Source organism: Maniola jurtina, chromosome 11 (genome assembly GCF_905333055.1).
Source record: "Maniola jurtina chromosome 11, ilManJurt1.1, whole genome shotgun sequence".
Lineage (NCBI taxonomy): Eukaryota > Metazoa > Arthropoda > Insecta > Lepidoptera > Nymphalidae > Maniola > Maniola jurtina.
This window is the reverse complement of record NC_060039.1, coordinates 8369522-8396117: the sequence shown is the minus strand read 5'-3', so window position 1 is coordinate 8396117 and position 26596 is coordinate 8369522. Positions and strand designations below refer to the sequence as shown.

The 26596-nt window shown below is 36.2% G+C and overlaps 3 protein-coding genes across 3 annotated transcripts; 2 read left to right on the top strand and 1 right to left on the bottom strand.

Moving 5' to 3' along the window:
- The first annotated feature begins 183 nt into the window (after positions 1-183).
- Positions 184-3683, top strand: LOC123869940. Its single transcript, XM_045913049.1, has 3 exons — positions 184-241; positions 462-1227; positions 1564-3683. The coding sequence occupies exons 1-3, from the start codon at positions 195-197 to the stop codon at positions 1660-1662; spliced, it is 912 nt and encodes a 303-aa protein (XP_045769005.1). The 5' UTR covers positions 184-194; the 3' UTR covers positions 1663-3683.
- Positions 3684-6079: 2396 nt separating this feature from the next.
- LOC123869937 (synaptic vesicle 2-related protein) lies at positions 6080-17720 on the top strand. The gene is made up of 13 exons (XM_045913044.1): positions 6080-6461; positions 6997-7156; positions 7697-7793; positions 8239-8363; positions 9049-9112; positions 9392-9517; positions 10714-10785; positions 11369-11508; positions 12257-12414; positions 13056-13164; positions 16491-16575; positions 17233-17322; positions 17525-17720. The coding sequence occupies exons 1-13, from the start codon at positions 6341-6343 to the stop codon at positions 17663-17665; spliced, it is 1488 nt and encodes a 495-aa protein (XP_045769000.1). The 5' UTR covers positions 6080-6340; the 3' UTR covers positions 17666-17720.
- Positions 17721-22793: 5073 nt separating this feature from the next.
- LOC123869936 (lysine-specific demethylase lid-like) lies at positions 22794-26210 on the bottom strand. Its single transcript, XM_045913043.1, has one exon. The coding sequence runs from the start codon at positions 25603-25605 to the stop codon at positions 23182-23184; it is 2424 nt and encodes an 807-aa protein (XP_045768999.1). The 5' UTR covers positions 25606-26210; the 3' UTR covers positions 22794-23181.
- Positions 26211-26596: the final 386 nt, after the last annotated feature.

Here is a 26596-nt window from a genome sequence, read left to right as displayed (position 1 = left end):
ATTTAGTAAGATGAATAATCTGTGGACGCGATCAATATCTGAGGGAGTTGAGCGATGGGGACGAGTGGAGGGAAGCCACCCCGAAGGGTGTACGCAGGGAGACGTTCATTGAGAACGTGTAGGCGGCGCGTGGGCGACTAGCTTATAAAGCAGCGCGGCCCGCCCTGCCGTCATAGTCGTGTTCTGAACCCTCTATGCGAAAGTCGTTGTGTGAAATGTGCATCATGCTTTCTGGACTCAGGTAAGGCATATTTAATTTCTACTGTGTACTAAATTGTCATATTGTTTATTAAATTAATTGTTTCAAAAACATTTAAATTTCACTAATTTTTGAATGTTTTAACTTTAAAATTCGTATCATTATTTTTTCTCGAAAAATAGGTATATATTTTGAATATAATTAATTACTATTTAACGTTTCAATGTATTAAAATAAACTACAGCAATTTTTTTTTTTATAGGATGTGGGTGATTTTATTCTGCTATTTATTAGCACAAGCTAAGACTTACCCGTTACAAGAATGGCCTGTATACTCGCAAGCACCACGGGAATACCCCGAAGATGACTACTATTACGCTCCAAAAGTTCAATATTATTATGATGCGCCAGCCATAAACGTACCTGAAGTTTACGGTCAAGTTCCTTACACATATTTTTATGACCCTTATGGTCACTTTGCTAACGAAGCGCCAAAGAGACAAGAAGAAAGGCTAGCCGCGCTGCCGATCGGACAAGAGACATGGTTCGAAAGCGAGTCGGCACCCCGCTGGAGGTCTAACAATATCGATGACGTCAATGCAGCTTTCCTTGATAATTTGATACTAACGCAAATGGCTCAAGATGCACAAAGACGACGAGAAAATGCTCGAGCGGCGTTTTCAAACATGGATTATGAAGAAAAAGACAACGAAGACGAAGACGTCAGAGAACTGAAGGCTTTAGCGGGGAAGCCATTCTACCATGTTCCGAAAACTGTTCCTAGAATTGAAGAAGACGATTATGCTGATGACGATGCTGATAGCTTTATTAACTGGAACGGGAATAAAAGAAGTGTCACCACCGCAGCACCCGAACCCAGCACGCAACAACCAAAGAATGGTCAAAAAGAAGTCGTCATGCCACGGCCGGCACAGATTTCGCACATTTTTAAAAACCATCAACCCAATCAAGATAAGAACTCACCATTTTACAACACCATCACGCAGTTGCTAGAAAAACAAGGGCATGTAAGTGTGAACGTATTTTTATATTTAAACGCAATCAACTCTATAGAATAAGGGTGCTTATGCATATAGATTGTGGGAACCCGAAGTCTAAAAATAACTTGCCCGGGTAGGGGGGTGGTGGGTGACACGCGCTCTGAGGCCGGGTCAATCGCGGTAGGGTGGGATGCGGAGACCCGATAGCAGCTAAAATTGCCTTTCCGACTAACCTACTTACTATACTGAATGAGTTTTGATATGAGTTTTAAAATAGATTTAAATGTTTTTTTTTTTTAGTAAAGCATCGGAACGGAACCCAAATTAACACACAGTTATTAATAGCAATTTTTTTGTCAACAGGAAACTTCGAAAGGACGAAGAATCGATAAACGTTTCGTCGCCGGTGACTCCGATCTTGTCGTCGAACTTCGAGGATTGAAACATCGCATCGCAACCTAAACGAATGCAGCTTGATTACCGCCAACTTACATGAGACTGAATATTATTTTAGAATAGTAAATACTAAAAGCAGAGACCTGACAAACTGAACGCGCAGGCAATCAAAAACCAAAAAAAGTAGGATAGGTTATTTTCTAAATTTTTATCCGCATTCATCATATTACATTTATTTACAATTTCTGAATTATATTCTTGCCGCTCAATTCAAATGCAATGTAAAAAACATCCATCTCGATTTACGATTGGTATCTATCTCGCTCGGTAGAAATAAATTCAGTACAGATATATCTCAACAAAGTAATCGATTGACTATGTACATAATAAATAACAATTTCGGATCCTTTTCGATTCTTTACTAGTTTTGATAAATATCGTAGCAGTTACGGATGTCTGAACGTACAAAATGTGACTATAATCACGATTTCTGAAAAGGTTGTTGAGTGTATATTAACATAGGGAGATGTAAAATATATGTTCTTCGAACGATTTGTTCCCTTCATTTGGCAGCTAATGTCTCGCACCACTGATTGTGCATTTGTAAATAATATATTAGATATATAATGTATTCTTCTAAGACTTAGATAGAAAATATAACATGAAATTGTTATTTTTTGTAAACAAAATAATTTTTGTATAGTAGGTACTTTTTGCTAAAGTATATAGTTTTGTGTTTACTGGGCAAAGACTTAATATTTTCTGCGCAAAACTGGAACCTATTTTAACTAATAAGGACTCTACTTTTGTAAATGGAACAGAGAAAATCACGTCCATTTCGATACGACCCCATTAAAAGATGCATTTATATTATAAGTATACGGATCTAGGGTAGACGTTTGGGTAAATGAAATCGGTAGATAATAATACATTTATGATAAAATCATTACTAAAGCACGATAGAATTTATTGATGACCATTACTTTCACAACTAGCCGTCATACAGAACATCTTCTTAACTTTTCTTAAACTGTACTGAAACTAAGCAATTTTGTATCCACCATTTTCTAATGTAATATTATTATCGGGTGCTAATTAATTATTATTTGTTTTCTATTTTTCTTCTACGGTCTAAGCAGACAATATACAGTTAATCTTTTTGCAAAGCAAAAATTATTGAGTAAAGTATACTTACTTTGTTAACTGTAAGAATGAAATGATTCTCTCGAGGAGCAGAGGATTAGGTGATATTTTAGCTTTACAGCTTCGTAACTAATGTTTGTAAGACAGCAGGTCTCTGAGACCTTTGTTAAAATTGAATTTGTATGAATTCCAAATCTATTTTATGAATTGTATAAATCATACCTACTTATAATAATCTCTTACTTTCCAATTCCCTTATTGTATTCCATTTCATATCTCCCTAATGCGCATTGAGTATAATGTCATATTTATATTAATAATATTATAGTCCTTTTATAATACTTTTATTCACCTTAAAGTAATTAAAAATAATTATCTTTCTAAAGTACATATCTGTTCATAATAGTAACAAATTAAGTTTCCACGTTTAGATAAAATTCGATCCAATTCCTAAAATTAGTTCTTAAGTAAATTATAAAATACAATGTTAATGTGACCTATAAAGTATTACTAGATCATGATAATAATTCTTTATCTTGAATGTGAGAATTTCCCTTTTGTTTTCGCATTGATGTTTAGTTGTTAGTACAAGTTTGTGTGTAAATACCTACTTTTCTTTTTATGTTCGGTAATAGAGGTAATAATGCCTTTAGATAGATAGTGGATATCAAAACTTCGCGTGTGAATGTAATATATACCGGCCTACTTAATGTTTAGAAGATTTTTGCGGGGAATTTTTGTAGGCTCAAAATATCACTTTACATACACGACTATCCCTATATATATTTTATAGAGATTGTATTAGCGTACCTTTTTGTTATTATTTCGAGTTAACTTAAAATAAGACATACCTACCAAAATCAATACAATTGAACTATCAGAGGACCGTAACGACATAGTGTCCTGAAAAATCGAAAAATAATTAAATATTATATTAATTACAATACATGTTTTTCATTCCTATACTTACCTGCTAGCACTTGGTGGCCACTTTCTCTACACAGTTTTCGTACCACTCGGTCGGATGAGTATTAGGTAGATAACCCTACTAATATGTATTATAAATTATTATGATATTTTCATTAGTTCAAGTTCAGCGGAAATATAAGTTACTAACTACAAGAATACCTACCTAAAAAGTCCTTCTGTCTGCAATTTTCCCCACCGCATCTAAATATTAGCTCCGAAAGGAAAACTGAAAACGGAATAGACATTTTCTAGGCATCCATGCTCCACCTTACATCAATTAATCACAAATTATGTTGCAAACACAAGCCTAGATAAAAATAACTTATCAAATAAAGAATAAAAGACACAAAGTTGTAGTATCGAAGCAGGCGTTATTTTGCGAAAGTCCATGATATACAAGGAACCAAAAACTTAATTTGCTATAATCCGCTAAACCAAACAAATCTTTGCAATTAGGCATTGTAAGGTCTACAGTCCTGAGGATGCTCCGGTGTCAGGGCGAAACGAAACGTGCGTCGAGTGGTTTTGGGATTTGTGTGGTGCGGCGTGGTGATGGCGCGTATGGCTGGCTTTTCCTGCATGTTTATCAGTGAGAAAGCGGGCGGTGCATGTCGCATGCTGCATGTTGCACCATACAGATTTGTTTGGTTTTGTGGATTATAGAATTTTGCGAAGAATAGAAATCCCGTGGGAACTTTTGATTTTCCAGGACAAAAGTAGCATATCCGCAATAGCCCGTTCCCGGGATGGAAGGTGTCTCTGTACCTTTCGTAAAAATATTCGATCCTTTAAAAATCCCGTGGGATCACCAGGATTTAGGGATGATATTCCTTACAGCATCAGGGTTGAGGAGTTTGTATTCGAGTAGGTAGGTACACAATATTTTTATTGCGTTTGATCTCAATTCGAGTTCAATTCTCAAACGCAGTTCGAGGTTCTTTACTGTCTGTATGGATTTATTTTACGTTGAATGAAAATACATAGTCTCGAAAAAATATTACGCCAAACTAAAGCAAACACCTACGTTACCTTTAACCTTTCAGCAGAAAGGCAACTTTATGTAGGTAATAGAACACCCACACAGTGAACTACCCACGCGCTCGTCGTCATAGCGTCCTTTTTAGGGTTCCATAAACGAGGAACCCTAATAGTTTCGCCATGTTCGTCAGTCTCTTAGTATTTGAAGACTCTTATTACCTAATTTTGCATCCGAATAATATAAATATCATGTAGATCTTATACTCGTAGCACAAAGTAAAGGAAAAATCCGAAAACCGTGAATTTGTGTGAAATACCAAACTGAAATTAGTGTTTTTAGAGTAAATTATCACAGCAATTAGTGTCCCCTCCGGACAGCTATGGTTGCTGCTAGCTAAATATTGTTATTTTAGATAATTTTATCATAACGAAATTAAAAGAAAAACTGTCATAGTTAGGCTTTACAAGTGAACACGTAACTTATAAAATGAACTTAGAATCTTCATTGAAAATTTTATTAGATGAAGCTGTTACCTAATTGTGTAAAATAGCTACAAGCACATAGCATATTGTGACGGGCAACTACGGAACCATATATGTTTCGTGGCCAGACACGCACTTGACCGTTTTTTTTTGTCTTTATTGCCTAGGTAAAAGAAAAATCTAAATTCAGTAGGAGGTAAAGGACTAGAAATGCAAAACTTTTGTAACTATCATCGCAAGCCCACTACTGAGCACGTATCTCTACTCAGAATGAGAAGGGTTTGGCCATAGTCCGCCACGTTAGGCTAGTGTAGAGTAGCAGACTTTACATATCTTTGTTATACTACAGGCCCATGTTCAAAAATGGATGGGTCATATGAACCACCAGGTGACGTATATAGGACGATATAAGAGCATAAAATAATACGATTCAGCACTATGCCGTCACTTGTAAGCTGTCCAACTGAGTGCTGGTGAGAATTCAAAAGTGCAGGTAGAGTGAGTACATTTTGGTCATATATTTTTATACGGCATTTTTACCATCGATAGATCCATAAGAATGCGCGCAGTGCCGTAAAAAAATGGTGCGCCACAAAGTCGGTAATTTTTTTGATTTTCTGACAATTTCCAAGGTGAATTTGGTCATTTCATTCTGTACGGCATTAGTTTCATACTGTTTCAAAACAGCCTCTAGTCCATTATTCCACAACGCCGTACAAAAATCATGCGACAAGGGGAAAAAATCGAGGGTTGCAACTCCCTCTCTTTCCGTGTTCCGGGGGGCTCCAAAAAGACAGAGCACGCCCGCCAGCTAACACCAACACAGACGAAGTCCCAAAAGATCCTTATCACACTGTTGCTTTGACAATTATTGACACTTGACAGTTGACATTGACATGGACGTATGGACATAGTTGACGAGGCGAGTAGGCAGGAGTTTCAATTTTCAAAGTTTCAAAATAAAAACATAAAAACAGTTTAAAAAAATTGAATGTGTACGCGTTCTTTTTATATAAAATGCATGACTTATAAGTTCAAGTAATAACCGTTGCTTATTTGTATTGATGTGTATTAAAGTACAAGAGTACGCAATTAAGTTCAGATTCCCGTTACTCGAATACGTTCCACGTCAGAATAAATTGTTTCGGTTGTAGTTTGGACAAATTTAGTGATGCGTAGGGCTAAAGGATACCAGGATCTAGACGAGAATGCAGGCGACTCCCGTCCACCGGCACCCCCAATGCCATTACCGCAAGAAATCGAAATGGCCTCTGTTTCCGTAGTCCCTGATGGTATGTCATGAAATTAATCTCACACTCATCATACATTCATACATAAAGCAATACTTTTACACCAAAATCTTCCAGTAGACCTACTCCATCTACATAAGTAATATAAATACCTACTTAATATTATTATAAGTGATAAAGATTTAGCAACACAAGAACACAAGTGTTAAACTTAGAGAAAGTTTATAAAATTAAGTACTTTCTTATTAGGTAGCTCGCTTATGAATTCCATTCTATAGTGCAATTTATGCATTTTAGCCATACAGCTATGCTTCATCAATCAACCATTTTTAACCATAAGGCTATCTATCACAGCTCTTAAAACATTAATATTATTATATATTATTATAGGTACTGTAAATAATATAAGTTGCACAAAAACCATGTATAGTGCAATAGTTCCTCTCCCTTGCAATGCTGGGGTGGGTCATTAGTACAAAATAAAGAAAAAAACTGTTTATTTAAGTGTTGCCAAAAAATTATGAACAGTAATTATATATTTTTTTAAATATGATAGTTACTGTGGTGGTTTTTTCAGATACATTCACTGTGACTCAAGCTGTCAATGCGCTGGGTTTTGGCTGGTTTCAAGTTAAGCTATCACTGTATACTGGCTTGTGTTGGATGGCTGACTCAATGGAAATGACCATACTGAGCATATTGTCGCCAGCACTACACTGTGAATGGAATATCAGCAAGTAAGATTATTGACATTCTCAGCTGTTGCTTGCAATTTTGTTCTGTTGATACCAACCATACTAGTTGGTTGGTACCAATATTTGCTTTAACAAGTTTTTTTTATAGTTAGTATAACTGCTCTGATTTCCTTCCATTAACCAACTAAAGTACAATTTCTTTAACCAACTTACAAAAACTAAGTTCTGTGTTTTGAGGATAGGAATCTTTAACCACTACCATAATGTTGTTAATAGATGTAACTTTTCTCACCTGATAAACTAGATCTAGGCCAGATTGAAGTAGTTTTTATGGTTCAATACCCAAATGGAGCCAATTGGACCCTAAAAACTATTTTTCATAGTATGTATGTATAACAAATAATAAAGAAATTCAAATTAACACCATGTAATTTAAAAAAAAACTGTGCATAATCTTGTACATAGAATGCTTTTATGTGCAAATCAACTGTTACATAATATGTTATTTTTATGAGCTTTTTAAGAGCAGTAATACTTAACTGTAAATAAAGTTTTATTTTGTGAATTTATTATTTTTTTCAGGTACCAACAAGCCCTTACCACTACAGTTGTTTTTATGGGAATGATGTTAAGCTCTACATTTTGGGGCAATATCAGTGATAGATATGGAAGGAAAACTGTAAGTAATAGCACAGAATAATAAGTACCTTAACAGTACAGAAGAGTTAGTCTAGCACAGAATAATAAGTAAGCACAGTTTAACAGTACAGAAGACTTAATCTGCATGACAATTAAAATAAATAGCGACTCTTGTTAGGATGCAATAAAGTGCAATTCATCTTGTACATCAGCACAGTCACAACTAACACCTCTCTTTCTATTGAGTAAACTCTTATAACTGTTATATATCTCTCTCTCTTTCTTTCTGTCTTATGAGATCAAAGGGGATGGAGCGCCACCCGGCAGCATGCACCGTTTTTAACTATATCTCGGGTCACGTGACCAAGTGAGCGCAGTATAATATAAAGTGAGTGTGAGCACTTGAACACTATAGGATTTATGTTTGTCAGTCCCTCATAATTCTAAAACAGCATATACATTTTAATATTTTACAAAACTTTCAGGCTCTGAGCATGTGTGGAGTGTTACTATTTTACTATGGGTTACTAAGCGCCATTGCTCCCAACTTCCTTTGGCTGCTATTTTTGAGAGGACTTGTTGGATTTGCAATAGGATGTGTGCCACAATCGTAAGTTTAAAATTTCCTACTAGTAAGTCCATACTATACTACATACTAGTCCGTTCTACTATTATACATGCGAAAGTGTGTATGTCTACTAACTTTTCACTTCTTCTTCTTCTCTCTGGGCTGGTTTCCGCACTTAAACGTTTCCGTCTGTTGTGCGTGCGTTGCCCCTCCCCGCCGAAGTCCTTATCTGTAACTTTAAGAAGTAACTTTTCACTTATCTGCTTAACTGATTTTGGCGGACAGTTTGCATCTTAGAGACAGATATCAGACTCGCGCACTGAGGGTTCCCTACTCGGGTATTTTTTCCGACATTTTGCACGATCAAAATACAAACGATAAATCAAAAACTATTGTGCATAAAAATAAACGAAAATCTGTTTTAGAATATACAGATAAAGCTCTTTTATATGATACCACACTTGGTATAGTTATCTTACTTGGAAAATTTAAACACATTTTAGTTTTTTTTTGGTAATGTAACCAGAAATTTACGGTTTTCGGATTTATTCCTTTACTTGTGCTATAAGACCTACCTACCTGCCAAATTTCATGATTATAGGTCAATGGGAAGTATCCTATAGGTTTTCTTGACAAACTCGCAATTTACTGATTTTATTTTTGAACCCCGGAACCCCAGAAAAGGAGGGTGACTTCAACCGCATTAAAAAGACTTCATTTTTTTCAGGGTTACGCTGTATGCAGAATTTTTGCCAACAAAACAAAGAGCTAAATGTGTTGTTCTTTTGGATGTAAGTATTTCAATCTCTATTCATGAAACATAAGGGGTTGGATCAGGAAAGGAACTTGGATCAGACCAGACCTTTTTTTTCTTTTGTCTTCTCATTTTGATTTAACACAAGTGCATAATCAGTTTTAGTCTGCTACTTCTTGGGTTGTTAAAGTTTTTGTTTATGGTTGGTGCTCTTTAAGAGTCCACGCGGACGGAATCGCGGGCAACATCTAGTTTTTTTTTAAAAAAGAATATTAGCCATTTTTAATGACAGTTAACATAATATATATTTTTTCAGTGTTTTTGGGCGCTCGGTGCTTGTTTAGAGGTCGCGTTGGCGTTGGTCGTGATGCCGACTCTCGGAGTACACTGGCTGTTAGCCCTGTCTACTATACCTTTGCTGATATTTGCTATCATATGCCCTGTAAGTATTCATTGTTACAAGTTATGTCAACCAGAACAGCAAAATCCCAGTTCATGATACCATGTATCGATTAGTCCCATGGTTAAATGAAAGATAATGAGAATTTTTTGCCAGAAGCGTTGACTATGGATCATCGTCATCATCATCATCTAGCCTTCGCCGGCTTACTACTAAGCACGGACCTCCTCTCAGAATGAGAAAGGTTTGGCCATAGTCAACCACACTGGTCAAGTGCACATTCTCAGACGTCAGCCACCTTTGAGAATATTATGTGGAACATAGGCAAGGCATAAAGGTTTCTTCACGATGTTTTCGATCACCGTTAAAGCAAGTAATATTTAATTGGTTAAAACACACATAATTCCGAAAAGTTTGAAGTTTGTGTCCGGGATTGAACTACTAAAATAATTTTACGATAAACAACGCATGATTGAACTGTGTTATAATGATCTTCATTCTTTATTATATTATGTACTTTTAAGTTTATGTTGAAAAATGTATGTACTTTCATCCATTTAAATGTTTAACAGCCATGCATATGGATTTCGTTAAGGTATGTTAACCTTAACGCCTGTTACTGAATTAAGTATTTATTGACAATATGCAGCCATAGATTTTTATTCCATTAAATGGTAGCCCTTTTCACCTGGTAGTAAATTATGATGCAGCCTAAGATGGAAGCAGGATGACTTGGAAGGGATATGGCAGTTTTATTCATTCTTACCCCTCATCGGTTTCTACGCGGCAAGGTACTGGAGCGCTAAATCGTTTGGTGAGACAGCTTTGCCGGTAGGATGGTAACTAGCCACAGCAGAAGCCTCCCACCAGGCCAGACCAGCGATCGAACCCGATTCTCCCACTTATAAGACCACAGAGAGAATGAAACATATTAGAAGATGAAACGCAGACAAGAAGATAGAGAGTGTAAAAAAAAATCTCAGCATCAGTTTTTCTTCCATACAAAAGATGCTCATAGTGCAATCCAAAGCAAAGCCGCGCCGCGCCGTCAAATTAGCGTTCTGGAACGATGCCGTATAGAAACTGGGGTTATGGGTTTAATAAAATCTGCCATACCCTTTGCAAGTAAGTAAGCCCATTTCCACCTAAGACTGCAATCAGTTATTATATAATTGAGATTGCAGTCGGACCAACTTGTAATGCATTTAAAAAAAAGTGAAATTTTACTATTCTTTTAGTGGTTACCAGAGTCAGCCAGATTCCATGTTGCAAGCGGACAGCCAGATAAAGCCTTAGAAACGCTTGAGAAGGTATTTGCATTGTTCATGTTTTATTTTATTGCTTAACATTAATACTGCTGCCAGAAAACATTGAGATTGTAAAGTGAAATTTTAGAAGAATCTAAATTTTAATTCACTTGTTAATTTATGACTTAAGATACCTATAATTGATATTATGCCAACCAATTTTTACTTGATCTTCTGCTTTATAAAAAAAAAAAAGAGACTAACCATAACTTTTGACGTTACCTGACATGTTGCCTGCTGCTTAGTCCACCCGGATTTAGGTCTATTAAAAATCTCTGACTTTTCAGGATAAAAAATAACCAATGTCTGTCCCCAGGATGCAATAAATCACTGTACCAAACACCAGAATCGGTTTTACAGATGGCTCTTTGAAAATTTCGTGGAAATTCTTTGATATGTAGTCAATTGATATGATTTTTGATATGTAGCCAATATCTACAATATTTCCGGGATGCAAGCTATCTCTGTACCAAAATTCTTCAAAAATTGGTTAACACATGGATTGAGAAAAGTTAACAAATAGACCTACTTTCGTATTTATAACATTAGTAAAGAATTAGTATGGATTTGTTTACCAATGTTCAAGATAGCGCAAGACAACGGTCGGCCAATGTTGCTGGGTCGCTTGGTGTGCGACGACTCAGTCGGCATCGGTCAGCGCGGACGCCTGAAACATCTCCTCATACCGCAGCTGAGGAACACTAGCCTTCTTCTCTGGGTTATATGGTGCGTAGATACATTGAACAATCTGTTACGAATTGTTACGACGTTAGCGTCGGGATACAGTAGTCAATGAAATGAAATATGTATTTATTTCATGTGAGACAACTTCTGTCGCTTATGATATGTGCCCTACCACCGATTATGAAACCAGATAATAAATTATAGGTACCAAGAACGACTTCATGATTGAAATCCAAGTCCCAAGTCATTAACCCTGATGATGCAGGGTACAGAAACCCCTAAACGATAGGAGTTGAGGAACTGTTGATGGCAAAATAATATTGAAGGTATAGACTGTAGAGCATAAACTTTATGTTATAAAAGCGGATACAAGACCACACAAAGGATAGATAGATAAAAAACTTTATTGCATACAAAAAAAAAAAACAGAAAATATAAACTAAAAACAATTGTACGCAAAGGCGGCATTATTATTTAAAGCAATCTCCACCAGGCAACCTTTGGTGACTGAAAAGAAAGGTTTTTGAGCCATAAGTCAATTGAAGGTCACGATCGTGCGTCTGTCGCCGTCGCTGTCGCGTGTCTCGGTCGCCGCCGTCGCGGTTGCGTGTCTCTGTCGCTGCCGTCCCGGTCGCGCATGTCTGTCGTCGCGGTCGCGTGTCTCGGTCGCCGCCGTCGCGGTTGCGTGTCTCTGTCGCTGCCGTGGCGGTTGCGCATGTCTGTCGTCGTGGTCGCGTGTCTCTGTCGCCGCCGTGGCGGTCGCGAAGCTCAATCAGACACTATGATGCAGGATGTCCTGCGCGTTCTGTTACTACGGGCTGGTGCTGATGACGACGGAGCTGTTCGAGACGGACGCGGGCGGCGGCGAGGCGTGCGCGGCCGACTGCCGCCCGCTGCAAACTACCGACTACATGGACTTATTGTGGACTACGCTCGCCGAATTTCCTGGTATCTTTACTTTTAATACAATTTTTTCCCATTTTTTTTTAAAAACAAGTTAGCCCTTGACTGCAATCTCACCTGATGGTAAGTGATGATAAGTCTAAGATGGAAGCGGGCTAATCTGGAAGGGGTATAGCAATTTTCATTAAACCCATACTCCTTCGGTTTCTACATGGCATCGTACCGGAACGCTAAATCGCTTGGCGGTACGGCTCTGGCAGTAGGATGGTAACTAGCCACGGCCGAAGGCTCCCGCCAGACCAGACCAGAAATTTACAAATCATAAAATTCCAAACCCTGCTGGGAATCAAACCCGTGATCTCCCACTAATAAGACAACAGCGCTTACCACTATGCCAGGTAGGCCGTCAAATTATAGTACAGTTCGACCTGGCTTTAAATTACCGCTCTGGGTTTTAGTTATTTCAGTCTTAGCCATACTGAGCTGTAAATTGTTTATCAATGTTATCTGTATTTAAATATCTGAGCGGAAATTCCTTTCCTATTCTATGTCCGTTTCTATTCTAAGACAAGTGAGTGTCTTGTCCCCGCAGATATGGCACTCACCTAACATTTCCACACAACATATACGAGCGGAATTCCGTGTGTATACCAGTCGTCATTTTTCAAGCTCCATTGTTTTTTCAGGTATTTTCGCCACCATATTTATAATAGAGAAATTTGGACGTAAGAAAACGATGGCATCTCAGTTCGTCATTTTTGCTATCTGTGTATGCGCTTTAATTTACAATACGAAGTAAGTGTTAACGTTATTTTATTTATGTACCATATTTCTATATCATACTAGAGTTTTAGTTACTTGTCCTATTAGGCTGTGATTGCACCTGGGGCATTTCACGTCAAGCGGACAACCAAAAAAAAGTGAGGTCGTGAATTTTGTTTATACTCTGGTCAGTTATACTTCTAGTAGACGTGGATATATACACACAATGTTTTTTTCGTATGATGCTTTATTGCTGAGTTATGAGCTTTTAAAAATTTACTACGAATGAAGTCCGTTATTTTTGGATGCTTATTATTTGTAACAATTCATTTGTAAATAAAACTAAAAAGCATTGTTTATTATAGTTAAAAAGTTGAAATTTTTATTTTTTTTATCGAATTCTAAATTTAAATTTTTTAACGTATAGTAAACCGGAAGTGAACATTTCAAATCGATATTTGAGTAACTTGGCCAAAATAAAAATAATTTTTTTTTACCGTGAATTAAAGCTTACATGTACTTATTCTTCACCAAAAAAATTTGTAACGTGATGTCTAATAGTTTAGGACTTAGTAGCCCAGTAATTTGGTCGTCAAAAAGGGGCTTATCTGGAAAGTTTTCAGAAAGTTATGCAAATTGGTGGTTTTATAGATTTCGATGTGCTCTTTCCGAATTTTTATTTTGCCACCTCGTACCTTTGCCGCTCGCGCCGCCATCTTGGAAAAATGGCGCCCAAAAACAGTTTTTTCACGATAACTTCTTTCCCACTCATTTTACGATAAAAATGGCTATGTAACAATTAAACTAGAGACAATTTCCTATAATTTGTGTAGTCACCTTTTTTTGTAGACTCAATAGTTTCAGCGTACGAGCGCCACAAAGCCCACTCCAACACTCGTTTTGGCTAAATAACTCATTTCCACCCCACCATGTGGTAGAGTGAGTGACGTGATTTTTTTTATGGTATCTCCAGGAGCCGGTAGTCACCTTCAATTTAAGCTATCAGTTCGACCAGAGAATACTAACATTCTTCAGAATTCTGCTCGAGATAAGAGTAAATATACTGCATCGCAGTTTCGATCTCACGTGCATATGAGCCTTTATTTTGGGTTTTAAACCCAAAAGATGCCCATGGGACCTTATTACTAAGCCTCCGCTGTCATCCGTTTGCCTATCCGTCTGTCCGTCTGTCTGTCAGCGTGCTGTATCTCATGAACCGTAATAGGTAGAAAGTTGAAATTTTCACAGAATGTGTATTTTTATTGCCGTTATAATAACAAATAATAAAAATTTCAAAATGGCCGTCATGAAAAAGAAATAAAAAAGAGCATCATTTCTTGTATTATGGTACGGAGCCCTTCCTATGTGAGTTGGACTCGCACTTGACCGATTTTTTGGCATCTCGAGCATGTTTATAATGTGGTCGCAGTCAATACACAATATCGCAATTCGTGCATTAAAAATTTTACCTCGCACTACAAACTAAAAAAATAAAAAAATGGGTCAAGTGCAAGCCCAACTCGCACACGAAGAGTTCCGTACCATCAAACAAGAAATAACATTACTTTTTTGTTTTTTTTCATGTCAGCCATTTTGAAGTTTTTATTATTTGTTGTTATAACGGCAATAGAAATACACATTTTGTGAAAATTTCAACTCTCTATCTATTACGGTTCACGAGATACAGCCCGCTGACAGACAAACGGACGGATAACAGCGGAGACTTAGTAATAAGGTCCCGTTGGCATCCTTTGGGTTCGAAACCCAAAAAAAGGTCCATATTCACATGAGATCGAAACTGCGATGCAGTATATTTACTCTTATCTCGAGCGGAATTCTGAAGAATGTTAGTATTCTCTGAACGAAGTGATGTCTTAAATTGAAGGTGACTACCGTCTCCTGGAGATACCGTAAAAAAAATCACGCCACTCACTCTACCACATGGTGGTGTGGAAATGAGTTATTTAGCCAAAACGAGTGTTGGAGTGGGCTTTGTGGCGCTCGTACACTGAAACTATTGAGTCTACAAAAAAAGGTGACTACTCAAATTGTAGGAAATTGTCTCTAGTTTAATTGTTACATAGCAATTTTTGTAGTAAAATGAATGGGAAAGAAGTTATCGCGAAAAAACTGTTTTTGCGCGCCATTTTTCCAAGATGGCGGCGCGAGCGGCAAAGGTACGAGGTGGCAAAATAAAAATTCGGAAAGAGCAGATCGAAATCTATAAAACCACCAATTTGCATAACTTTCTGAAAACTTTCCAGATAAGTCCCTTTTTGACGACCAAATTACTGGGCTACTAAGTCCTAAACTATTAGACATCACGTTACAATTTTTTTTGGTGAAGAATAAGTACATGTAAGCTTTAATTCACGGTAAAAAAAAATTATTTTTATTTTGGCCAAGTTACTCAAATATCGATTTGAAATGTTCACTTCCGGTTTACTATACGTTAAAAAATTTAAATTTAGAATTCGATAAAAAAATAAAAATTTCAACTTTTTAACTATAATAAACAATGCTTTTTAGTTTTATTTACAAATGAATTGTTACAAATAATAAGCATCCAAAAATAACGGACTTCATTCTTAGTAAATTTTTAAAAGCTCATAACTCAGCAATAAAGCATCATACGAAAAAAACATTGTGTGTATATATCCACGTCTACTAGAAGTATAACTGACCAGAGTATAAACAAAATTCACGACCTCACTTTTTTTTGGTTGTCCGCTTGACGTGAAATGCCCCACCTGTAAGTTTTACTCACGTAAGTAAGTAGCTAACGTAAGTAATTGAAAACAAATTTACTGAGATAAATGACACTCATAAGAGTGTTTACATCAGTAAATCGTAAAATAATATAAGCTACTTACGTGAGTAAAACTTACAGGTGTAATTGCGGCCTTCAGAGTACAGGGTGACCTTTGCTCGGCATCTTTCGAGTTTTATTTGAGTATAAACGAATTTTCTCAGGGATGATCTATCATCCAAATCGTAATTGCTCGTTTTAAGTAAAGTTTTAAGATTTCCAAATCAATATTCATACAGTAAATGCATGCATTAGGACTAGGTTAATCATCATCATTTCAACCTATTGCTGGCCCATCACTGAGCAGAAGCTCTCCTTTTAGAATGTAAAGGGGTTTGGGCACAATCCACCACGCTGCCCAAGTCTGAAACCTTCTCTGAACCTTGCCTGAAAACTCAGGCATGAAGTGCGTGCGTGGGATCAAACTTTTTATCCAAGAAAATATCCAAATCGCGCGGAAAGCAGAATTCTAAAAGAAAAATAAAACACGTAATTTTGGCGATATCTTGTATTATTGATAGATATTTATTAAAAACTTCGTTTCTTTCAGTCGTACATTCCTAACCTGCATTTTGTTTTTGGCGCGTGGTATCATCGCCGGACTATTCCAAGCAGCTTATGTTTATACACCAGAGGTAATTAATTATGATATCCTAAGGTAGATTGAGCGGTACGTGATAGCGACACTAAACACTATCGGACGTGTCCGTAAGCCGCAGCTGACAGCCGCGACAGACAGGTGTGCACAGACCTTTAGGAGGCGGCTTGCTGACCCCACAAACGTTCAGCGGACTAGAATTTTATCAGACGTCCGAACGCTCAAGGATAGCCCAAGGTTGCGTCCACTTCTTACGTCCGATGGTTTGCAGTGTTATATACATTTTAATATCCAGATACCCATAAGTCCGACAATTTGTTTCTTATGGTTAGGGTAAGCCCCCACTGCGATATTTCACCATGCGAATTTTCCCGTAAAATTGTGTGCCACAGAAATTGTATGAAACCGTTTGCGCGTTTTTTTTTCCTGATTGCGTGCGGCGAAAAATCGCGGGGACAAATACCGCTGTGTGGGCTTCAAGACTTAAGCTCCAGTTAAAACTAGACAGATTTATGACAGCAGTATAGCGCTGTCTCGTTTTAACAGTCAGAGCAAATTCAAAGTGCGCTCTTAAGATCTTAGTCTAACTATCGCGCGATTGTAAATAAAGTGTGGCGATCGCTTACCTGAAATGCTCTATAAATTTTTCAAACCCAAATAATTTTTCAAAGTCTACATGTGTTTCTTGTTGTAGGTATATCCTACAGCTTTAAGGTCAACCGCGGTCGGCGCGTGCAGTGGAGTCGCGAGACTTGGCGCCATGATAACGCCTTATGTAGCTCAAGTGAGTTGATATTTATTTATGACTAGCTATTGCCTGCGACTTCATCATCATTAACCCATTACCACTGTTCTGTGCCACGTTAAGATCTTAAGCTTTTTGAAAAGTCAGACGGTTCCTAAGATGTAGCTGTGTGCCCGAAATACCATCGACCATACTGCCAGATAGGTAAACACTGACCGAGCATTGCATTCTCTGATTCCAGGTGCTGCTAAAAAACTCTATAACGATAGCGACAGCTGTATACTCTGTGGCCGCTTTGATAGCAGCGGCCGCATGCGTCGCCTTGCCGATAGAAACCAAAGGCAGAGAGATGAAGGAAACGGTTACAGCTACTGGATTATAAAAATAACTAGCTGTTGCCCGCGACTTCGTCCGTGTGGATTTAGGTTTTTAAAATCCTGTGGCAACTCTTTGACTTTCCGGGATAAAAATTAACCCATGACACTATCCAGATCTTGTAAACTGTAACCATTTGCAAATCACCTCGATTTGTTAATCTGAGGCAAACTATAGGTTTGAAAAACACGCTTCGCATTTATAACATGACTACATATTTTACGCAAGCGAAATAAGCTTTAATGCCTTTACGTAATAATTTTGGAACTGTCTAGATGGCTTTGGAAGTCGGTTTTTTGTAAAGAATGTTTAAGTTATTATCAAACAACTGCTTGAGGGTAATCTAGACAATTCCAATTATCCTTATAAGTATTTACCCATATCGAAATTGGAAATAATTACTAAACCATATCTAATTAAAATGCAATACTCAATTTTATTATTATACGAACATACCTAATAAGTACTTATGTTAAGCTATTTTAGTTAGTAGGTATTTTTATACTTCAGCTTTTATTTTTTATATTGTTGTTAAAGTGAGCTAATCTATTGAATTGATTGATACGTTAAGCGAATCTCTTACCTGATAAATTGATAATTAATATTTTTATCAGTATTAATAGCTTAAATTCGTAGGTTGTGATAAAATTGTACTTAATCGCTGATAGGTTGAGATTTTTTTGTTTTTACTGACCTTTTTACTTATACGTTATTTATTCTACTAACTTCGGGTCTACTGGTACGATTTTGATCAAATTATATTTTATGTACATATTCGGTTTTTCTTTCGAAATTCGGGTTTTGTACTAGACATACTAGTAGGTATATAGTACGCGATAGGTCAAGATAACAATCAGGGTGGGGACGCCCCAAACACCCGCCTCATATCCCGATTGCCATCTCGACCTGTCGCGGACTATACTACTGTTAGGCGTAATGTAATGATAATATATTTGAAAACGTTTTATTTCTGCTATGATAAAAGCAATTAGTTCTCGTTTTTTCATAGAAAAAAATGTATGTATTTATGATTGTTTCATATACTTATTACAGAAACGACCGATTGCCGCTAACAGCACCCCTCGACCAAGGGATGTGTCTGCAGCCTTAATAATATTTGACTTCTCGAATACAAAACATACCTATAAGCATTTTACTCTTTGGTTACCTACATAATTTATTAAATAAATAAAAATTAATAAATCAATGACATGGCAATCTCTCTATTGCGTCCATTCTGTAGCTATTAATGTACCTATTAAATAAGCTGTTTATAATAATATTATATAGATAGGTAAGTATTTATTGTAATTTTATATTATTTTGTCACATTGTAAGAACTTAATACCAAATATTATATTTTACAAGAACGTGCTAGTTTATTGCACATTTATATTATGTAAGAATATACACTTTTTTTTAATAAAAATGCACAGCTTTTTACTTGGTTTTTTATTTATTTAGAACTAGATGCCTGCGAATTTGTCCACATAGATTAAGATTTTATATAAGCCCATATCTCGTGAACCGTAATGCAGAGTTAAAATTATTTGTATTGCAGCTTAACAAATAGTAAAAATTTCAAAGTGGCCACCTTGAAAATATTTCTTGTAGGTACGATGGTACGGAACTCGCTCACGAAGCTTTTTAGGGTTCCGTACCTCAAAAGGAAAAACGGAACCCTTATAGGATCACTTTGTTGTCTGTCTGTCAAGAAACCTATATAGGGTACTTCCCGTTGACCTAGAATCATGAAAGGTAGGTAGTTAGGTCTTATAGCACAAGTACAGGAACAAATCTAAAAATCGCGAATTGAGGTTACACTATTTAAAAAAAAATTAAAATGTGTTTCAATTTTCAAAATAAGTTGACTGTACCAAGTGGGGTATCATATGAAAGGGCTTTACCTGTACATCCTAAAACAGGTTTTTATTTATTTTTATGTATAATAGTTTCTGACTTATCGTGCAAAATGTTGGAAAAAATACTCGCGTACGGAACCCTCAGTGCGAGTCTGACTCGCACTTGGCCGGTCTTTTTCTTATCTACCGACGTTTCAGTCAGATGCTGTAATGAATGGTGCCTAAATAAAACAAAGTTCCATTCTATTGGATCATTATTTATTAAGAATTTTAACATTAAATTTTTCATCAAACGTGTTCACACAAAAACTCATTACACCTGTCACTCATACACAACATGAACACAAATTATTTTACTACAATGTAGTGTCTAATCTATAAATGCCTAAAAGTGCTTAATTTTCCATCTACGTGATTTTTATAAGTAAAACAATTAATTTTAACTTTCAATGTGCAGGGTAAAATAATGTGATGTTAATCAATTTTTCAATTAAATAAAAGCAAAAATATTCATTATTAAAATAAAAATCACAGCTTACAGTGCTTATGTTAAACACTATGGAACTAAAATAATCCTCTGTTAAAATCAAATCAGTATTCAAATAACCCTACACAGACATGCTTACAACCAAACTAAATCAGTCACATAATGGCATATTTATAATCTTAATTATTTCTGAGGTTACATCTACACTATTTCACATCAAGTTCTTTAGTGTAGATGTAATCTTAAGAATACTAATATTTGTAATTCTTCATTATTGTAGAAGTTGTGATGTTTCACAATTATATAGAAATAGGTACTGGCTAAGTTGCTAACAGATATATTCCCAAAATATATATACATCTCATAGCCTTCTTGTATAAATTACAAGTGCCTAGTATATTCTACAATACCTAGATTTAAAACGATTACATCACTAACTTATATGCAAATGTCTTATGGTGCTAATTTGAGTGTCGCTTGCCTATTATAAAAAATTATACAAACTCAAGAATAGCCTATTATTTTACAATAGATCTCAAAATATAATAATAGCTCAATGTCTTGACTCAGGTGTTGGTCGGAGTATGCCCGACGTTTCGAACCCGTACGGGATACTTATTCAACGGGCTTATGCCCACGACGCGGCAACCAGGGTAGGTACGCTATGAGGAGTGGTTGAGGTTGAGAGGAGGTGACTCCAGATCATCTCCCGGTGTTCCTGCAGATCTTCGTCACAGGCATTATCGCCGTAGTACAGGCATGCGGAACCAGTCAGGCATCTCCGACAAACACGTGAATTAAGTCGTCATACATTTTATATTTATTTTTAATGAATATCTCTCACGATAGACTTAGATATTTATGCAGTGGATGGCGGCAGCCTACGACCAACAAAAATAAATCGCAGACGGCAGCTGTCATAATACCAACTGTATGATTTCTAAACTGGTATTGTTAGGTACTAAGACATATAATAAAATATATATACAAAAGATACTATGAGATAATTATCATAACTAAGATACTTCGGTATTTTTTTTTGTTTTCGCTAAATATTATTAATGATTAACTTTTAATCTTTAATTATAATTATTTACTAAACTGAGCCAAGTTAGGCAATAGAATTTCCTATTCTAAGATACTTTCTAGTTTCTTACCAACATTATAATACTTTTCACTTGACCAGTGCACCAAAATGTGCTTTACAGTCATTTACAGTACTTATATTATAGAACAACACATTTAATTCAGTAGGTACCTAATTGTTTAACCAAGCTATTTTGGATATCAACTGAACTGGCAACTGGTACAGCTACTATCTCAATTTTAACAATTTCACAGTATAAAGGAATAGTTAGTTATTTGTGTGTTAAAGTGATGGTTTGTTCCTCGAGGACGTTATTTTGAATTCAGAGCGAAGCGAAGGATTCTATAATATGTTAATTTATATACAAGTCGTAGTTCTTATGTGCACAGTCGCGGCGACTTGGTGCGCATACACACGACTACTTCCATATAGGTAAAATTTTCAAAAGAAAAATAAAACCGACTTCAACTTGTGGTTTTTGAAGTCAGTTTTATTTTTCTTTTGAAAATTTTATATTTCACAATTTTCAGTGACCCTACTGTACTATAATATGTTATGCCCAGTTAAAACTCTAGTTTACTAGGCTATTACACTAATCGCGAGCAATTTGCTCTTATCCATTGAGGAGTTCTGTTCTCCATATCTGAAGATATTCATCAGATCTTCACCAAACTTATATGGGACTACCTGCATAGTATACCCTTTCAAACAAAAAAAATCCACATCGGCCCAGGGGTCTTTGTGTAATCGGGGAACATACATTTAAAAAAAAAATATTCCGACGAACTGAGAACCTCCTCCTTTTTTTGAAGTCGGTTAATAAATTAGATTATAACGTCGCCGTCGACTGAGTCGCCGGGCGACTAGTCGGCCGTTAGTGCATCTTATTCTAAGCACGCACGTACCTAAAATAAATTGTGGTAATGCAAGAGTCAGTATATCTGGATAAGTAGGTATAATCTGTTCAAAGAGAGAACAGGAAATCCAATGATCTCTAGATATCTGTACTTTGTAGATAGGCACCTATGTAATTAATATTTCCAGCTAAGACATAGGTAGGTATCTTAAAATAGCTGAAAGTGACTTTACCTTCATGAACTTTACCTTCAAGCATTATTGTTTTTTGAGATCAGATTTATAAGTCACTATATTTTTCGATAATATTAGGTAGTATACATAATAAAAAATTTAACAATAACTTCTAACTACAAGGCGAAAACATAGAACAAACGGTGGGATATTTTTCCAAAAAGGTGTTAGTATTAAAATATAGCAACTCAAGAATGTTTTTGATGAAAAAATTACCTACCTATAAATTCAGACAGCAATTTAACAAGTATGAAGAATTTATTTGAAATATTCTCAATATACTTAGTTACATATTATTAGGTAGGTAGGTACATCATATATTAAATGATGAAATATTAAGTAATCAGTAATAGTTTATTACTTAAATAAAGCTGCCATGAAATTGTGATGACATAAAAACTACACCTGTCTTGTTATATCTAAAAAGGTAGGTATTAAAGGCACAAAATATTTTAAGAGTTATCACCACAAAATATAGCATATTAGAAAAACTGAAGTTTCCAAAAACAAAAACAAACTAAAAATCTTGGTCATATGTAGCATTTAGTTTTAAAATTTTTGAAAATTCCCATGGTTTAGGGCATAGCTTAATAGGTAACTGTTTTTTGCATTTAACAGCTTTTTAGATATATAACAGCAGTTACTGTATTGCAACTCCAGGCAAATGCTTACAACAAGCCATACCCCATTCAAGAGTTTGTAGAATTTTCCATGTGAAAAAATATTCATTCATTATTCATTTAAAAAAAAAATTCAAATATACACATATCAGTTTTATTTGTTGTATGCCCAATTTATAAATCATGATATTGAATTAGCAATACTGTAAATTCTTTTCAGAAAAGGGTGTGGCATGTCATTAACATTTGCATTGGGTAATAAGTTGTTGTTTATTTAACCTAGCCTAGTGCTTTAAATCCATACATTAAGTAATATCAAAATAATTCAATTTATACTTTGTACTAAGTAATGCTCAGTCATTTGAATTAAGCATTATTTCAATCATCATCCAATTCTATTACAATTGTTTCAGCATTAAGAGACGCTTTTGTGTATTCTTCCTTTAATTGAGTCAATAGAGTACACTTTGGTATTTTGAGTTCTTCTGCTTCATCTATTAACATTTTTAATTTATGAAGTCTGCCAATATCCGGTGCAGTTGGCAATAGAATATTTTTGGTTTCAGTCATCCATTTGTCAAAACTGTTTACTCTGAAATCAATTGTCTGCAACATAATGTGCAATTCATCCATGTCATAACGATAAAATAAAGTTTTCTTGGCTAAAGCACACGAACAAAACTGTTCAGAGTGAGTGTGTTGTAAGCAGGCCATGTGCTTACACTCTGCACATGACACAGATGACAAAAAGCATGTTGTTTTACAAACTTCACAGAGTCGTTCATCATCACCGAGCAACTCAAATGCTGTTCTTCGAACATTTGTTAAGCCATTGCTTACAATTAGAGCCCTCAATCGCCCTTCTTCTTCTGTCGCGTGAACCAGTTCCTTTTGTGTTTCTAAGGCAGTCTCTAAATCCAGACGATCACCTTCTAATGCCATTTTGCAAATAAGTTCATCATGTGAAAAAACACAGAATCTTTTTAAGTTTTTGTAATGTATTATGCAATCACGTCCGATTTTGAGCCAATCAGGAGGTGCAAAGTTAACCGCTTCTGCAAAATTGTAGCCCTGATTAAAGCCAGCATGATAAGCCCTAGGAAATGTTACGACAAATTCCCCAGCATGTTGGTCTGTTCTGTATATTGGCACTCCTGCTGCCATCAATATGTTGGGGTTCATTATTGTTACTAATTGATGCAACAAATCAGGTTGTGTTTTGAAAAGATCAGGAGCTGCTGCTTTCATAGCAGTTTCTAGGAGCTCAGCACCACTACCTGGTACACCATACCACGTTTTAGCTTCACCCCAGTGCAAGTAATTGATTGAATAGCTCCAATGATCTTCATTGTGCCAACAAAATGCAGAAAAACACATACCTACATACATCCATGGTACTGTCATACCTGATATGTCTGCATTTATAAATCTTAACACAGATCCCTCTAAAACTGGCAGGTTATTTAAATTCCAACCTGAATCCACATATTCTTGATCTCCAGGGTACAAATTTAATGATGACTTTGTAGGAAATCCTGAACCATGGTCCATAGAGTGCAAATCTGCCCCATATTCCACCGTTACATCCTCTTCAACAGAAGATATTATCCTCCAAAATTCTTTTTCTGCAACGTTTGTTGGCACTAAATGCCCAGACATTCCGAAATAGTCAGATTTAAATTTATCTGCCATATCACCAAATTGTTGTAGAGTATATTCCCTTTCTGCCTGAGCAAAGCCAAATGCTTCAGCGGGTTTATGGACTACTTCAGCAATACAACATGGACAACGCCAGTCTCCATCAGGAACCACACTCAACGGAGGTTTCAGACAAAATGTGTGGTAAGTATCTGAACATCCATTACATATCAAAAGTAAATCATCTCTATGATCTTTCTGGCAGATGGCACAAACGTAAATGGCCAAAGGATCCAAGTCATATCTAGGTCGCTTTCGAGACTTTGTTATATCAAACTCTTCATCATTCAGTCCAGGCATTTTTGGGCCGGGGCCATAGCAGGCAAGTCTTCTCAGCTCTCTTGTACGCCTCACTTCTTCAGAATCTACTTTAGGGCAGTCAAGGTCTACTTTAATATCAGAACCTGTTTTCATTTTTTTGATACTTGTATGTGGTTTTTCATTTTCATTTTTTATTGATTCTATGCATATTTCCTTAAACATTTCCTTCGCATTTTCACCATCATCTTTAATGTCTGATTTAGTTTCAGCCTTCTTCACAGTTTTTAAAATGTCTGCTTTGCTTTTTTCAAATATTTCATATGGAAGAAGAATCTTTTCATAATTACTCCTAAGAAAATTCATGGTAATTGCGCTCTGGCTATACCCCATTGTGGTAGCAATCTTACGCCATTTTTTGGGACTGTTGCAATTTTCAAACCCACCTTCTTCATCTACCCAAAATTTTAAGCAGTACAAATCTAGGGTTTTGTTTTCAATCATAGGCATCTTTAATGGTGAACCTTGTAATTCCCAAAACTTCAATATTTTTTCAAGAAACAACAGTTTCAAGCGTGTTATGGCTTCCAACTCATTAACTTTTTGAATTCGTGGAACAAATTTTAATTTATCGACATCGAGAGAAAAGGGTGGCTGCCAGCTAGCTGGTGGTTTTATTTTGCAAATGCCTGTCTTTTCCGCTACGGGACGAATTCTCGCGATATATCCCAGAGGGTCCATGAATTCTTCAGGAGTAGGCTCGAATACAGGGGCTTCGGGCGGCGGAGTGAAAGTAAATTCAGCGCTTTTCTGCATAGCATTTTTTTGAATATTTTTGCTATCCATGTTTGTTAGATCTTCTATTCGTCACCACAACAAAAGAAAATCACACGCGATTTAGTCCACGCCAAAAAAATTTATAATGCCTACGTGACTTTTCGCCATGTGTAAATGGCTCCTAATATTAAAAAGATCGAAGTAGGATTAGCGAGCTAACATTTGATGAGTTTGAAATAAATACCATTTTGTCACTGTTCTATTCACATAGTACACCATAACACCATTATTCTGAATAATTTAAGTAGATTTTTGATCATTTACTTCACTTTTGTGGTTCGGACACCTAAATATCAATATATTATGTATTTTAACAGTAGGTACGCAGTTCACTCAATCAATTAATTATGATCATGAAATAATCACACTGACTACATGACTACGACTGATCGCTGACTGACTGACTGATACACGCAAAATCCACTGGTAGTCAGGAACTCAAGATTTTAGTTTTTTTGATCTATCAAGCGCTTCACGATCACATTCTGGTCACTGTAAAGTGCTGTAACTTGTAAATGTACCTTTATTTTTGATTTTTAGGGTTCCACAAAATAAGAAGGGTGTATTTTGTACATTACTAAGCTTTCCCTGTGCGTCCGTCTGTCTGTCAACGGCCTGTATCTCATGAAGCGTAATAGATAGAGAGTGTGTATTTCTATTTTCTATTGCCGCTCAACAAATAATAATAAATCAAGATAGCGAACTTTAAAATGGCCACTATGCAAATTGAAGTTAATATCCTGTACGATGGTACGGAGCCCTTCGTGTACGAGTTCAACTCGCACTTGACCGATAGTGTTGTCATGTCAACTCAATTCTCAAATTACAAATGACAGTTGGTAATCCTGACGTTATGTTGCCATAACGGTGTTTTGGAGTCCCGTAACCGGAAACGAAACAGACTGAAGCAAAGAAGATTCTTGTTTTTTGAAGGGCGAATTGGAGCTAAAGCAAAATCAAAACTAAAACATTCAAGAAGGTTAAGTGCAGCATAAATATA

Bases quoted from the DNA above. Each gene is read 5' to 3' on its own strand.
- LOC123869936 (XM_045913043.1), bottom strand. From the start codon at position 25,605: ATGGATAGCAAAAATATTCAAAAAAATGCTATGCAGAAAAGCGCTGAA.
- LOC123869937 (XM_045913044.1), top strand. From the start codon at position 6,341: ATGCGTAGGGCTAAAGGATACCAGGATCTAGACGAGAATGCAGGCGAC. The intron at 7,794-8,238 runs GTAAGTAATAGC...CAAAACTTTCAG, and splicing joins ATAGATATGGAAGGAAAACT to GCTCTGAGCATGTGTGGAGT. The intron at 16,576-17,232 runs GTAATTAATTAT...TTCTTGTTGTAG, and splicing joins CTTATGTTTATACACCAGAG to GTATATCCTACAGCTTTAAG.
- LOC123869940 (XM_045913049.1), top strand. From the start codon at position 195: ATGCGAAAGTCGTTGTGTGAAATGTGCATCATGCTTTCTGGACTCAG. The intron at 242-461 runs GTAAGGCATATT...TTTTTTTTATAG, and splicing joins ATCATGCTTTCTGGACTCAG to GATGTGGGTGATTTTATTCT. The intron at 1,228-1,563 runs GTAAGTGTGAAC...TTTTGTCAACAG, and splicing joins TGCTAGAAAAACAAGGGCAT to GAAACTTCGAAAGGACGAAG.